The sequence below is a fragment of the Lichenostomus cassidix genome, chromosome 18 (assembly GCF_008360975.1).
Source record: "Lichenostomus cassidix isolate B80296 chromosome 18, HeHo_3.0, whole genome shotgun sequence".
In the NCBI taxonomy this organism is placed as follows: Eukaryota; Metazoa; Chordata; class Aves; order Passeriformes; family Meliphagidae; genus Lichenostomus; species Lichenostomus cassidix.
In genome coordinates, this window is record NC_139498.1 from 6,292,976 (window position 1) to 6,309,991 (window position 17,016).

Consider the following 17,016-nt stretch of genomic DNA (forward strand, 5'->3'; position numbering starts at 1 on the left):
TCCCCTGGTGCATCTTATATCCTGTCACTTGTTACCCGGGCAAAGAGCCCGACTTCCACCTGGCTGCACGCTCTTGTCAGGGAGTTGTGGAGAGCAAGAAGGTCACCCCTGAACCTCCCTTTCTGCAGGTTCAACAACCCCAGCTCCCTCACCCACTCCTCATGAGACTTGTGATCCAGACCCTTCCCAGCTGTGCTGTCCTTCTCTGGTCCTGTGAGGAGCCAGGGCTGCGAGAGGGGAAGGTCAGCACCCAGCACATGCCACCCACAGCCACAAGCTCCACCTTACACAACCACAGAGCATAAAACCTTCCCTTGTCTCTGTAAGGCACAAGGGAAGGCAGATTATCTAAGCTACCCAAGGTACAGAAACACACCCTTCGAGCAACGTGTTCTGCTACAGCATCACAAAAAGCCAAGTGCACCGAACCACGCCGCAAATTTTCCATGCTGACTTCTGGCACAAAAAAAGAAAAATACAGAATTAATAGTAGGAATATCCAGGCATTTCCACTTTGCTATTATCAGTATTTAAGCATAATAACTAAGAGCAACTGTTAAAAAAAAAAAACCTCAAAACTCTCATGTGGGCCTTTTCCTATTGTATATTAAACTTGACTACAACATTCACACCCACAGGCACTTTCTGACCATGAGCAAAGGCTGGGAGAAGCTGCAGAAAGCTGCCCACACACCTTGTTAGCACAACAGAACTGTTCTTCTTTAGGTAACAGAAGTGAAAACGATCGGCAGGGCCCTGATGGAGCAGAGCCAAAGCCACAACAGTGCCTGAGCCTGGCTGCTGTGCTTACACCAGCCCAACACCCACCTCCCCCTTCCTGCAAAACACTCCGGAAGCGTCTGAACTACAAGCTCAGTCACACCTTGGTCAGTTAACTGAAATAACAGACAGATGCTCAAGTGAAGAATTCATGTATATTTATTATTCACAGTTAATTACTATCTACCAAATGCTGCTGCAGAGTTAAAGGATTAAGTACATAGGCCTTTTTTTTATTTAAACACGGATTTTTTTTTTAATATATATACACACACAAGACATATGTCTGCAAGGCTGCATGATATACACCAATTCCAAAATAAGGAAACAATCAAATGGTCCAGGTGTAGAATGCCATAGATTCCTTTTCCAATCACTTTACAAAGTGGGAAAAAAGTGAGTGACAGCTAGCAAGGAGAGGGGGAGAAAGTAATACTCTACAGGGTAGCTCTCTCTTTCATTTGCTGGAAAATTAAAGTGTAAGGCAGAGTCCATCTCAGGAATAAAACTTTTGTAACACTTAGTACAAAAAAAGGCACCCTCCAACAAAAGATTGCCCGTGCTGAGGCAGGGCGGGAGGAGATCTCCGCTGCAGGTTGGGATGCGTTGGTGGGGTGAAGGGATCCAGCCAAACGGCCACCGAGGGAAAAACAACGCAACTGAAGATTGGCACAGAGAGCGCTGCGGGCTGATTGCTTTCCTTCCGTCCAATTTAATGTCACACTGCTCTGGTGAGGAGCAAAGGGCCACCAGAAACGCCCCTGGGGTGCGGGGTGGGGAGAACAGTCACACACAGCCTGCTGTGAACGGGAGCGGGCGGGGAGCTACTTCAACAGGAACACTGACCTGAGGAGGGAGGAGAGACTGGAGAACAGGGATGCCAACTCCACTTCTCAAGAGCAACACGACTGCAAATACTGCCTATCCAGGCCGAGGAGACAGGCTGATCACATGCATCACGTAGAAACATTCACTAAGAGCGTAAAGTTTTTTTTCCAAGCACTATTTCTTGAGGTTTCTCTGCATTATGAAGTTTTCCACCAAAGGAATGTACATTTTGTAGGACATCTCAGGGCTATTATTTCTCAAATCCCCCCCTCCCTTTACCCTCCCTCCCCAAAAGATTCTTCCTCATTTTCCATGATCATAACTTTCCCCTTTCTCTTACTTCTTTTGAGGCTTCTGGTTGCAGCTCTCCACCTCAGAGCAGCCTAAGTTGCCACTTGAATGCCATGATTTTATTTTCCTTGGAATAAGGGAAGTTGAACAGTAAGACAAATCTGAAGATTAAAGCTCCATCTCTGTTTGTAGATTTTTCTCAAGTGTCCATTGATAAAACCACCCTCCTTTACCCCCTTCCCCCAAAGTATTTATTTACACATAGGCAGAAAAAAAACCCTCTGAAAAGCTCTGGACTATCCTTTTAACTTAAAAAATAATAAAAAAGAAAATAAGGGAAAGGCACTATGGAAAAAATTACAGAATGTGCTCAACCGTACACCTTTAAGAAAAAACAAAAAAGCTGTCAGCACAGCATTAATAGACTTCAGTTGTACGTTGGAGTTTCTCAAAGCAGCTCTGTGACTCAAAAGAAAAAAAATAGAACAAAAAGCCACACAACTCTTCTCCCTTCCTCTGTTTGGAAGCTGCTGAGCTTCAGAAGAAAGTGCCAAAGGAGAAGAGACAATAAAAATTAGATTAACACCTCATCTTTCCCAGGCAAGAAATGCTGAAAGTTGAAGGCAAAAGCAGAGACTGATGATTTTTGTTTTTTTTTAAAGGCAGGACTGTGGATTTGGTTCTTCTCTCATGTCCCTTCATGTCAAATGAAGACCGTTTGCAGAGAGAGAAAATACCAGCAGAGTTTCTCCCTTTTCCTTTAACTGCATGGCTAGGACTTTATATGGCATTAAAACTTCGTGCACTGATGGACAGAAGAGGAGGGGGAATCAAGAAGAGTTGTGGTGAGACCTTAAGTGACCTTAAAAACACTCATCTGCAACAAGAGTGAATAAAAGGGGATAACCCAGGAGCAGCTGAGGAAATCTGTTATAATTCATTTTTTCTCTCTCTCTCCTTTATTTCATTTTCCTCTTTTTTTTTTTCCTTTAAGATAAGTTTTGGTGTGTAAGTTGAACTCTTCCCCCCCACCCCTGAAGTTCCGTACTGAGGGAAGGAGGATCACCTCACGGTGAAAGGTGACTCCGGTTTTACCGCCGTGTGATTTTTAGGTCACTGGCTGCAGTTAGGCTCTGTATGTGTATTTACTGTTTCTCTGGTTTCCTTAAATAATCTCTAATATTTATCTCTAGATGTTCCGGTTCACTGGGGTCACGTAGTTGCGTGGAAACATGCCCGTCTGTCCGCGGCACGCTCCCTTCCACCAGTTGGGGTCAGAATTGTCAAGGACTTGGATAAAGTCTCCACGATGGAAGCCCAGCTCTCCTTCCTCTTGGGGATCAAAATCAAACAGGGCCTGAACGTATGTTGGTTGCTGAAAGGGGGAAGAGAAACAAACACACAGTGAGAATCACCCACGGCACTGCAGGCAGCTGCTCCCGCGGGCAGGAGCTGCTCTTACACCGTGGTTTAACAATAAACATTTCAGCTGTTCTCTTTCCCTGCAAGCCATCTCCCAGCATCTGCAACAAGGTGCTAAAACAGCAAAGCACAGGCTATAGAACACCTCAGAAGAAAGTTAAGTTTCTGTAAAAGAGCTGAAATAAAGCAGATGATTCTGATGTTTTTCTAGTATTTTTCAGTCTGTGTTCTACTGCAATACAACAGTCTTGCTGCTTACTTGTCCTGTTTTCACTGACAGCACAAATATTACTGATCTACACAAAATTCCCCATAAAAACTGAATGTTGACATTTTACACATTTTCCTTAACTCTTCTGTCATGGAACATTGTCAGCAAGGACTTCCATTCTGATGCAAAAGCTAACAGTTCCTTTAAAATACATTTGCAGTCTTAAAATTGTGGGGCCAAGATGTCTCTTCATGCTTGTCCTTTTCAGCCAGCTGTTTGCTCATCCTCTGTTTATCCCTGAGCTGGCAGTGCAGAGCCAGGTGTTAAATTCAGAAAAATGGTGACAAACGTGCCTGTGGCACCTGGAGTGCAGCACTAATTCCACACCCCTTGTCTTCAGGCTAGAACCAGAATGTTGAACAAGGAAGCAAAAGGACTTATCCAGAACTGACAAAACATGCAGTTACATGAAATATAACGCTCTGATTGACCCGGGAAATGGAAGAAAACAAAGAGCTGGATATACGCAAGCTGTTCTGCCGACACTTCACAACAATTTTTGGATTTTCTTCACACTGGCTAGATCCAAACCAGAGATATGCCATATGCTGGAACCACCTCTTCAGGAAAGCTCAGTGCCAAAGCCTCACTGAGAGCTGCAGTTCTGGCTATGATCCAGCATGAATCTGAACAGAACCTCAGAATGGTTCAGGTTGGAGAAGATCTCTAAGATCACCAAGCCTAACCATTGACCCAGCACTTCCCTATCCTTTCCTACTGTGCCCTATAACAGGCCTAAATCCATTTTTAAATCACAGGAATCAGATGACCTTCCTGCAACAGAATCGATAAACATTACAACAAGCCACATGTTCAAGCAGCAACAATAACACTTTGCCAGAATCGGAGGGAGACCAAGAGCGCAGGTAGGCTTTGCACAAGAATGTGGCTTATTTACCACTATAATTATGATTGCAGGATCTAAAGATACACTTCCACAGGTAAAAAAAAAGTAAGTCATCTTTCCATCCCTATCCATTTATTCTAAGATGGAATCCCACTTCAGACTGTGGTTGCAATAAGCTGAACAGGGACATTTCTCTTACCTGTGGCACCTGCTCAATGTCCCGGAGAAATATTTGCTGGTTCCTGGAGACAGATGTGGATCTGTGATAATCTACCAGCTCGTTCAAAGAATTGAACTTCACCACCCAAAGGAAATACTTGCCAGCCCCATCTCTAAGCACCTTGAAGTGCTGCACATCATTTCCAAACCTGTGGGGAAAGAATGAAGAACACAAAAGAGTTCATTCTTAGTCACTGAGAACTCCTCTTTTGGGATCATCAGCACAGAGTTTGGAACAAAAAGGTCCTTCAGGGCACAGTGAGAACTGTCAATGACATTGGTAACACAGATGCAATCCCATTGCTGGCATCCAGCACACATACTTCTTGATGTATGTGATGTATGCAGTCACCTGTGTTGCTGAAGATGGTGCAGAGAATCCCAAAGACAAATGCCACAGACTTGGCAAGGTCACAGTAACACAGCTGCACCCTGGTGACTCCCATTTCACATCCCCAACAGCACATTTCCAGTCAAACAGCACAAACACTTTGGTTCAGCTCTTCACGCCCAGCAATTTCACAATTGACTTGAGCCACTTTTGGTTTGTGCTGTTCTTATCATGGCCCTGTGCTTTCTCAGTTCCAGTCCCTCCTTCCCACAGCACCACTGGGTACATGCAAGAGTGCAATGCATGAACACCAGTTCCAATATAGGCAAATTCCTGAGAAAACACTGCCATGAGGAGGGTAGGATTGGCTTTTTTGGCAGCCAGTGTGGACTTGTGCAAAGGGCTGTCTTATGAAAAAGATCTCTCTAGTCCTTAAAAAAGCCCCAAAACAAAATGTGACCAAAAAACCCTCCAAAAAACCCCTCAAACACCAAAATGTTCAAAGATGATGCTGCACACATAACCTAGCAACTTCAATTCTATGTTAACAATTTTTTCCAACAAACGATGACATTCAGTTGAAGCTATATTTCCAACAGTTTTACTCTGAATAGAGAGGAGCTCTGGACAGGTCCACTGGATTTTCCAGATGAATGGCACATTAGGATTTTTACTTCAGCTTAAAACACTGAAAACAGAAGACAAGTGTTCCCCCTTGGCATGCATAGCTCCTACACATCAGTGGGGAAAGCAGACACTGCCTTGAAATAACTCCTAGGTGCTGCCTCTGCTCTGCTTCCCCAACCTGGGAGCTTCTCACTGTTTCAAACCCTACAGATCACTGTTTAGGAAAAGGATTTTCCTAAATTATATACACAGTAAAACCCACTCAACTGAGACATTACCACCAGATGGCAACACCAGGCTGAACAGGCAGGCCCAGCTATGCCATTGTAACTTTGTTTCTTAAAGGAATGCACTTTCTGCAACTGAAGCTTCCATTCATATCTAATATTCCAGCCCAGATGACTCTATCCAAGACAGAAATATAAACATCTCTAAAATCAGTGGCTTTAATCCAGTTTGCTGGCATGACTCAGTGCTGCTACACAGAAGGACAAAAACTTGGTTACAGACCAAAAATGACCAGAAAAAAAAACCCCAAATCTTGTTGAAACAGATTACTGAAAGCCACAGAAAACAGAGCCAGATGGAATTGTGCATGAATAATAAAAAATGTTGTTAGAACTCTAAAGAAAACCTTGTTTATTTATGGTAGTAAAGGAGAAGATTATAGAAAATAATTTTAAAAAATGCCAAAATCAACTGCTGAGAACAGATTCCCTCCCACCCCCATCCTACATTAAATTACTTCATACACTCTTTCAAGTTTCTAATACTTTGATTTGAGTGACTTCATATCAGAGAATCACTGAATGGTTTGTGTTGGGAGCGACCTTAGAGAGCACCTCGTTCCAACCCTCCTGCCACAGGCAGGGACACGTTCCACTAGACTAGTCTGCTCCAAGTCCTGTCCAACCTGGTATTGAACATTTCCAGGGATGGAGCACTCACAGCTTCTCTGGGCAACCTGTGCCAGGGCCTCACCATGCTAACAGGGAAAGATTTCTTCCTAATCAAAACCTGTCCTCCTTCAGCTTAAGACCACTTGTGAGAGATCAAATGAGCCTCTGGTTTCACAGCTCCACATCCTGGTGGTAGACAACAGGAATATCACCAAAGTATGTGCCAAGCAGAGGAAAACATTTGTAAAGGTACTACACAGAGGGAAGATAAAGTAATAACTTGCACTGCAGAGGAGGAATGAAGAAGGATGGGACATTGCCCACACTGGGCACTTTGTGGCTATAAGAGGGAAGAGTAAGATCCACAAAAAAGCCACCAGACAGTGCCTGGTCCTGTGTGAGCCACGTGCCACCAGGTGAGTCCTGTGGGCTCACTGCAAACCAGAGCAAGGATATTTGTTCTATTAGAGAGGGAATAAATGTCACTAGCAGAACAGGAATGCTACAGGGCATCTGACAGATTATTCCTGCTCCTCAGCGTTGACAATCACCTGCCCTTTACTCACCAGTCCAAAGGAGCAGCAGATGCCTGATTAGCACACAATTGCTCCTGGGCATGACTTACTTGACTGAGAGGGAGAAGTCCCCGGGAGCACTCTCACTCTCCCTGATGAGGAAGGCACCATCGTGTCTCTGTTTGCCCAACATCTCTTCAGCCTTCGCTCGGGGAATCTTTCCAAAAAACCACCTGTGTGGGAGGAAAAGAAAACAATAGGAAAAGTTAAGAATTTTAATCCTTTCATGGAAGAGCCAGAAACAACACAATTGTGGAAACAAGATCCTGTGTATGCACTGCCCCATCCTGCACAAATGGAAAGTGCATTTTGTATCAAAATCAATTTTTAGTCTCTTTCAGATCGGGTTGTAAGAGACAACTACTTCAGTAGAGAGAATCAATATCTTCATCCAACAGCTCTTTGTTTGCTCCTGCAGCCCACAGAGTCCAATCTCTGAGCCCTACCAGAGTCCTATGGTCCAAGACAGGTATCATCTGTCAAAGCTGAGGCAGGTGCCAGGACTGCAGTTGCACACAGACCAAGTGAGAAAAGCTCCTTCAAGGTCTCTCTGCTCCATTGAAGAGGAGTGCTGAGCTAGGCATGGATTCCATTCCAGTAAAGATGCTGATGACACTTGTTTCAGGAGCCTCTTTTCTTGCTTTCTCCCACAGGCAGGACAATCCAGCAGCTTTCACAGAAGGAGTCACATGAAATAGCTGCCTCATGGAAACCACACCAAAAATTCTCAAGAGCCACAGGCTGACCATGACACCAAGGCTGAACCTACCTCGGGCCACCAGATCGTCAGCACTGACCAACAGCCTGGTCACGAGATTCTTGCCCCCATTTACATTTGCATTTCCAGACTAATCCAAGATTAAAGGCAAAGAAGGGATGAGTGGTAGGTCACATGGCATGAGAAAAGCAGAACCATCTTCACAACTAAAAAGTAGAGCTTTCAGCTCTGGGGAACAGATCACACAGGACAGCAGCACTCATCACACCCACACCCACGCAGATGACTGACCTCAGAGGAGAGCATTTCATAACAAGAGCTCCACTCACACAGCCCACTGTCTGCAGCGAAGGGTTTGCTGCAGCAACAAGGCAGGAGTTGCAGAATCCTTCCTGAAACAGTCATTCTTCAGAGAAGCTGGAGCTCTCCTGACGTCACAAAGTCACCAGATCTTTCTCTCTAAGGGTAAACTACCTCTAGGAGCTGAAGAAGGACTGGTTACTTGATTACCAAACATGCTTTACTTGCTTCAAACTCTCATTGCATACTTTTTATCCCCTGGAACGAAAAGGAAAAGCTTCCTACCTCAACCATCCTATTCCCAGTGATCAAGAACTTCATAGCTTTTTGTACATTCTGGGTGGCTTAGCACCCGTGCTGATTCTTGGTACCTGAGCTGAGGGGGTGACAGATCACCACAGGAGACCCACCTGCCCCTCCCTGCACTCTGCTGCCCTCAAAAATCAACCATGAGAAACCATTAAGTAAAACTCCTTCAGAATTCAAGGTAGTATTTAATTTCCTGGGCTTTTGGCACTACTGTCAGAATGACAAGGAAGTCTTGAATTTTTGCTCTGCCAAATGTTGCTTAAAGCAAGCTTTATATTATGATTTTAGATATCTCGCCATATTTCCTGTTTACAAAGTGTCTTAATCCTGTTCAGTTCTCAAATAATTCTCAATTACTCACATGCAATGAAGTCTCATCTTAAACAAAAACAAAAAAACAACCTCACCTTTGTCTGTAAAATAAGAATGAAATGCTGGAAGAGCTTAATAGAATCCTTTCTGAAGCCTCAACAGTATACCTGTTTTTCCCCTAAATTTTACTGAATCACTACAAAGTACAAGTGTACTATTCATTTAAAAGAAATAACACTTCCAAAGTGACAATGCCAAACTTCTTAAGTTTTCTGCCAGCTGCTTCTAAGGCACTTTAAATAGAAAGACTAAAAATCTTTCACAATTCCTGAGCTTCCTTGCAGTTTTATGGCTTCACTACCACATTAGCCAGAGTAAAAGAACCTGAATTAAAAAATGAAAACCCCAGAGATTAAGCAAATGAAGTTATTTTGCAGGACTACTGTCTACTTAGGAACACTGCTGTAAAGCAGCAGGAGTGCTCTGCACATATCTTTGCTACAGAATGTTTGAAAATAGTAACAAATATCACAGCACGTCAAATATCACATATGGAGAACCAAGCAAAGTGACCATAATGTTCCCACAACTTTTCTCCTGAAGAGCTAAGCCTGATAAGGCTTGACTCCAACGAGCTCTGTAATGCAGGTGAAACTCATCCTGTCAGCACTGCAGAAACAAATCCAGGCATTCCTGCTGATGCTGCACAGCCAGAGGGAGCTGCACTGATTGTACAGCCCAGGTTCTCATGGCTTGCAGCCTCCCCTCAATCGGCACTTTGGCAATTCCTTCGGCTTCACTTCGCACCATCATTTCTCTTGGCTGAGTTCCTCCATAGAAATTACAGTACTGCAAAGGGAGACTTCAGCAATATCCCCGGGACAAGCTGATAACAAACACAAAGACCTGAGATAGCCTGGATCAGATCCATGGTGTGCTTCATAAAAAGCCAATTCTTCCCCTGCCCCCTTCAAGAGCAAGGTGTGCTGTGCCTTCACAGGAACTTCCCTGCCCAGAGCTTCCTGCAGCTCTTCTCTGTCCTGCCTAGCTCTGCTCAGTCTTTGCTTTGTTAATTGAGGTGGCAATTCAGATTAACCTTTCAGGTTAATCCCCAGATGACTGGTCACTGAGAGGTGCCACATTTTCCTCCCATCTTCATTTGCTGATAGTTACAAAGTGATCTGTAAGATTTGCAAAATACAAGTAAGAAGACACACTGCATTTAATACCAGCTGTGTGCTTGGAGGATTTAAGTCCTGGATGCTAGGACAGGATTTAAAGCCATTTTCAGTTGCTTTCTTTCCAAAACCTCTTGAAAATTATTTGATACTAGTCTGAGAAAAGGAACATTCTCTTTCTCACTGCTCAGTTGCCTGCAGTTCGCTTTTTGTATGACCTGTATGACTAGAGAGCTCTGCGCTACAGCTAAGCCAACATTATGCTATAAAAACTTTTGCATAATTTCCCAGGGTTGTTAATGCAGTAGTTAAGACTTCCCAGCATTGCTGACACATGGCACTGCCTCCATCCAGATGCCATCAGCAGTTTAAACATCTTCAGATAAGATCAAATTAACTATGCTTAAAAAAACACGACCAAATTCGCCCACTTGCAGGCTCAAGTCTTGTTCACTCCCTTTTGGAATAAAAAAGTGAAAAACTGACAGCTTTATATCTCTTTATATATCAACAAAATACCATGGTATGATCATAGAATAAACTGATCATCATAGGAGACATCACTGCAGGGTAACTCAAATGCCTGGAAAATTGTTATGAGAAGGTACAAGCATCAAATCAATGAGAGAGAAATTGCAATGTGGATTTGTGATACCCAGTGAACTGGTACAATCAAGGTAAACCAGACATGTTACTGCAGAAAACAAGGCTTTAAACAACTTCAGAATTTTCTTGTCCATCCTTGCTTCACTTCCCACTTGGCAGCACTAAAGTATGACACCTCTTCTCCCTTCTTGGGGCCCAGTCCCTCAGAAGCTTCCTTCTGCTATTTCAAAAGAGCCCTTAGAAAAATAATTCTTGATTGCATTTAACTGCAGTATCTTCATTATATAATGACAGTCAACACTTACATAAATCATCAGTTTTTGTGAGCAAATGAAATGCTACAGCTCCTTGTAAAAACCCTGATTACAGGTTTTGCTGCTCCCTCCTAAACCTTCCTTTGAATCTGTTACCCAGAGCTTGCTGTTCTTGTTCAGACGTTGCAGGATCTCAAAGGTTGAGAGTTTAGCAGAAGACAGCAAACACATGAACTGACACAAAGAAAATACCCAGTCATGAAATGCTACAGTTTTCATATGCTGGGTTCATTACACCTATGGGGAAAGGTTCAAAGTAGTTACTCAAACATAGCTCTCTGGAGCAGCACTTTGAGGTCAGCCTGTTTTGAGAGGAAGGTGTAGGACCAGATGACTGCTACAGGTCCTGCCCAACCTTAATTCTGTGATTCTATACTCAGGATGTGACAGACATACTACAAGTTCAGCTCCAAATACCCTTCACCTTTTGGTGAGCTGTGAATGCCATGATTTTTACTCTTAGCTGCTCAGTAAGTAAAACTGAGAATCATCAGAAGAACACAGACACTCTTTTCCTGGGGCAGTGGTGGTGACAACTCTCTACTAAAGAGTTTTTTTCTGGTTGATGGGTGCTAACCCCAAGGTTGCTCTGTCTGACCCTAGAAAACACCAGAGCAAGCACCAGAAAAGCCTCCCAAAATACCCTGCTATGTAGCTACTGTGAAAGGAGTTACAGCAAGCACTACAGCCAGCAACACACAACTCACCAGCCACCCTTTATCAGTCCATACATTTGAGAAGATCTGGTAAAGTGTTAGCAGAAAACCTTTCTGTTTGTGAGGATGCCCAGAGTAAGACCAAGGGAGCCTATCCCCAAAGCTCTACTTACGGATGGGGTTTCATTTCTATGTAGTTCTTGGGAATGAAGCCATCTTTTCCATTGAGCTCTGCCTTGTACCAATTCTGATCGCATTCTTCATTCAAAACCTGAAGGAAGAAAGCAAACAAAAATTAAGCTTGAGACACATTCAAGATGCAAACAAAACTGATGAAAGTCACAGGTTATTCTTCCCATGTGTGTTGAGCAATTTTTACATTAATAAAGTTAACCACATTCAAACAGTAAATGTAGATGAACAAAGTTCCATATTTTTATTTTTTAAGGGGATGCTTTTCTTGCTGTAGCTTTAAAAACGAATGAAAGACCAGGAGTCACAAGAGAGGAGCCACATGAAAAGGTAGCTTTAAAAGGCACAAATTGATACTTCAAAGCATACTTGCTCTAAAAACTTTGATGCTTTATTTTTCATTGAATTTCTGTCAATTGGAATAGGCAAGCCTGGTACTGACTTGGACTGACTGAAAGCAGTCCCTCCAATATTGTATTATGTTCTGTAAGTAAAGCCATGATATAGTTTGAAACTACCTCTCCTGAAGACGATTTTATTTTGTGTTGGAAATAAACACCTCAGAGAATCTGCCCCCTTCCCTTTAAGATTAAACACCACAACAACACTTTTCCTCGAGCACTTTCATTTCTTCTCAGCTTTCTCAAGAGGATCCAACAAAAAGTTAGATCTGAGTTAAAAAAATAAAAAAGCCTCAAGTCACAAAAGTATCACATGATTAGCACTGCCTGAAAGCAGGAGGATGAGGAAATGCAAACAGAAAGACAACATGAACACAGATCCAGAGATCACATACTTCACACAGTTATGGTGAAGATATCCACCAAACCCTCAAACTAACCCTTGTGCTATATCATTATGTTTCTTTATTTCAAGGGTGGTAAGAGGAAATAAGGAAAAAAAAAAAGAAAAAGGGAAAGTAAAAGCCAATAAGAATTTGCAAGTGCAAGTCTTATTCTTACAGCTCATGGGAGTGCTTCAGAAAATTAAACTCTATAAAGATCAGTACTTGCTGCCTTTCAAAAATACATGACACACCAACGCCCTAAATCTGCCTCACTGCTGGATGCTACGTGTGTCAGAGAAAAACCTCAAAACCTACACAAATGAAATGCAGCAAAAGAAAGAGAGAGCAAAACGTGAACCTTCTAAGCGAATTACAGTGGATAAGTTACGTGGATGATCCTTAGCTCCCAACAGAAGAGGCTCATGGGATGTACATTCCCAGAGTGCCAACACTTCCACTAATGAATCAGCACAGCAGCAGAGACACATCTACAGAACTTTAGGTAAGCAAAGACAACCATCTTTTTATGGCCCATTTCAGGATATTTTCAGCTGAAGAGGCTTTAACATTTAAAAGATCCCAAGTACTTTCATATGGATGAAAACATTCAAGCTACCTTTTGTGTAGTTACTTTGGGCTTCCCTGCATTTATTTACAAGCACTGTTCCAGCATGCACAGCAGAGTTCAGTCATTTATCTGGGATAATCTGAGCACAGGTCATGAGCAGTTCAAGCGTGGCTCTGTTACAGACTCTGAGGTAAGAGCTCCCATATGGAGAGCTGCCCTGGATCAGCTGATGTCTGCTGCATTGCCTTCGAGCTGCGGGACAGCGAGCTGGGCAGGGACTGATTCCTCCTCAACATGAAATACAGGGAGAGACACCAGCAGGAGTTCTGGGATACTGAACAGGGACAGCAGAGATCAAAAACAGGTGTGTAAAAAAGGGAATTGCAGAGACACCAGAGAGGGCACAAGCTGAAGCCCAGATCTGTAACTCAGTCACGTAAAGATTCCAGCACATGGCTTCAAGAATCAGTAACTTGGGGCTGTTCTGTAATTCAGGCTGCCTTCACTAGAGTCATACACAATCTAACACAACTCAAATGCAACACATTTCAATCTGATTTCTAATAAGCCAAATCTTACACAATGGTGTGCATTCCTGTGTCAGATGCCCCCCATGAGCTTTGATAAGCTCATGTGCTACAGGCTCATTTCATCACCATCAGAGAGCAGTTAAGGGATCTGGCAGTCTGTTCTTTTTCCAGAAAGAAAGGATAAATTGTAGTTTCATCTGAAGGACACTGCCACACTTTTGCGAGTTTGGCAGTAGGTATTAAAAAATTATCAGAAATTCCAATGCCCAGATGTAAAATATTTTAATGAGTTTTATCCTGCTCTGAAGATATGCTAATAGATTCGGAGGAGTCAAATCACATCGGGCTTGGGATACTCATTAATGCTTGGCCTGAAGCCAAATGCCAGCGAGGGAGCAGTGCTGAGGGATGCATTAAGCTTTGTGACCAGAGTGAAAACTAGCTGGATAAAAGGTAGGGTAAGGTAACTGCCTCACATCCATGCACATCCAACCTGTTATGGGGACTTCTGCTGTAGTGATGAGCCCTCCACAGCTCCCCTCTCAGCGGCTTTGTTTGCTCCCAGGACCTTTTCCTGCCTCACACCCAGGCTGACGTTATCTTCACAGCCCGTTGTCCTTTCTAGGATCATTTTAACGAGCTGTCACAGCTCCATTCACACCCTGGCAGGCAGCCAAGGATCCATGCCCCTTGTTATGGACCAGAGAGCTCATACACACACAGTCACCCTGTAAACACCCCTGGGTTCCCCTTTCTGGCTCTTCCAGAGAGAATAGAACACACTGTTTCTTTCCAAAGCTCCATGTTCCCGTATCACTCCAACAGGAGTCATCTCCACAACACAGATCTACAAAATCATTTTTTCTGACAGTGTCAGACACCCCTGGAGCTGCTCCCAATGCTTAGCCAAGCAAAACTGACTTGTACTGAAGGGCCTTAAATTCAGAAAAATTTTGCAGTCACATGCACAAAGCTGGAATTCTGGTGGTTTCTATGAACTTATGGAGCTATTATCACGAAAACTGCAGAATAGCCCTGTAAAATTTCGGCTTTCAAAACAAATTATGCCACTAACATCCTTTAGTGAAATGTAACTAAAAAGTAAGTCAGGAACACACATAGGAATCTTGTGCATTGGTGTATCTACCTTTGGATGTTTACATCTGACACTGCTCTCTTTTATTTCAAATAATAAATCCATTTAATGAAAGAACTGACTTTATGTAATTAAACCATTTTACTGCAAAACATTTCATGAAAAACATCCAGTAAACCCATCTATTTGATACCTCAAAGTGATTTCCTGATAATAAATCATATTAAAATTTATCATCGGGATATTAAAACACAGTGCTATGCCTCTAAGAAAAATAATGATTCTTAACTGAACTACAGTAAGATTTTCCTGGACTGACCAAAGATAAAAATTTTAATCTAAGTACCACATGCATCACGGGATTTTGCTTTGAATAATTCCCCAAGTACAAAATGAAAATACAGATAAATTAAGTCACAAAATGAAACTTCAAAGATTCACTGCTCCAAACTGGACACCTTCAAGGTCAGCAAAAAATCTGTAACACTTTTTTAGCTCAACTGTTCAAAACTGCTGCTCTTCGGGTAGGTCAAAACCTAAAGCATTCCTTTGCATCCAATCCCATGGCTGCCATAGATCTAATCAGGTCTATGCCAGAGCGACTCTTCCTTTCACACTGGGGCATCTGTGCCTGAGAGGAGGAAGGAGGAAGGATATTTTTATCCCCTCCATTAGAAGCCCTGCTGCCATGTGATGTCCTCAGCCCGCAGTCAGCCCTGTTTTACAGTAAGAGTGGCTCAACTGCTGCCCGGCAGTTTCCCAGTTTGATAACAGCTCTTATCAACAAAAGCCCATCTGTTCCCATGGAAATGGAGAAGAGGCACTGCGGAACAGTCGCACAGCAAGGCAGTTCCCAAGTTTTAGCTAGAACAGTTCACACACAGCAACCATCTCCCCCAGCCATGTTCAATTCCATACCTGGCGACTATTTCCAAGCACACCCTTGGGAATTGTTGTACACCAGTCTCAAACCTCTCAAAATCAAACCACTTTCAGGAACACACAGGCACTAAACTGGAATATTACAAGCAGATCTGGCTCAGCTCTCAAGCTGACACCCATATGCAAACGTGAAACTAAACATGCCTCGAATGTTATGTGCTTGTGAATTTAGCCAAATTAATCAACATGCTTGGGTTTTGGAGAGACAAATCCCAAAAAACGTATTCAGAGAGGGCTCTGAGTTTTGGCTGAAGCTCCTCTTTTCCCTGAACTCTAAGGTTTTGGGATTCTGCTGCACTAACTGAAACAGAAAGTGTAACACAACCGCTGCAGTAGCACCTGTCATTTCCAATGTGGTCATTCTCCTCCACAGAGTCACACTGACAATGCCACAAAGAAAACAATGGAGTACATTAACATGCCCAAAGTCTGAAGAATCCAAGGAAAGTGCTCACGACACTCAAACTAGGGCAGGAATTAGAATTTATAAAGTGAACAAATGTTTCAAAGGCAGCAATTCTCCAACTGAATTTCTAGGCTGGAAATTACTTGTCCCAGGATGGAACAGCCCTTGGAAGGAGTGTTCTCACCCTCAGCAGAGGTGCTTTGACACTGCTTTTCATTTCAGAGGAAAATGGCTCCTTTTCTGCTCTGAGAGTTACCAACCAGATATAAACCAGCAGGTAAAAACTGCTTCAAGGGAAACTATGTCTGGATTCAACAAAGCAAGTTCACCACAGCCCAGTACATAACATTTTTGTTTCAGGCACATTTATTGTAAATGTCACCACAGGATATTCAAATTCATCTCTTCAGGGTTTGCAAAGACAACCCAAGACATGGCCTGGTCACCTGTGGCTCCCTGTCTCACCCTTGTGTTGCACAAATGAATCCTCCTCCCTCTGGCTGCCTGTCACCAAGGCATATGTGTGGCAGGAATGGCATTGTAAGGCAACCTGGGGAAATCTGCACATCAAAATGGCATTGTGATTCAGGCCAGGCCAAATCAATTTTTCTTTTCTTGATTTACTCATCACACAGTTAATTTTAACTGCAAATTTTCAATTAAAAAAGATATATTAGACGATTAGGGTGACTCAAGAACACGTAACTGCTAAAATATTTTAGGCTTTTCCTTAAATTCAATTTATCATAATAACACATAGGAAATGCAAAATATTCACATTTTTCAGAACAAAGCCTAAAGCACCACGTTTGGACATGCTTTAAGACTGTACATATTTGCTCTCTAGGTAGATATAAAAAGCTGTGGAAATGCTTAACAACCACTGAGCACATATTACCAAAAACAGCCAGAGAAAGATCGTTTCTTAAATTGCACTCAACGAGCAAGTATTATAATATAATACCTAAATAATGGATGTAGATTGCACTATAATGCAGTAATGTGTTATGGA

General features: G+C 42.8%; 1 protein-coding gene across 1 annotated transcript in view; it reads right to left on the reverse strand.

Moving 5' to 3' along the window:
• Positions 1-921: 921 nt before the first annotated feature.
• The window catches only part of GRB2 (growth factor receptor bound protein 2), a 49,579-nt gene continuing 33,484 nt past the window's right edge, over positions 922-17,016 (reverse strand). The window contains exons 3-6 of the mRNA XM_085077737.1: positions 11,657-11,754; positions 7,141-7,263; positions 4,639-4,807; positions 922-3,274 (exon numbers count right to left, since the gene is read on the reverse strand). Coding sequence (XP_084933863.1) covers positions 3,089-3,274; positions 4,639-4,807; positions 7,141-7,263; positions 11,657-11,754 — 576 coding nt within the window. The 3' untranslated portion in view covers positions 922-3,088. The remainder of the gene's footprint in view (positions 3,275-4,638; positions 4,808-7,140; positions 7,264-11,656; positions 11,755-17,016) is intronic.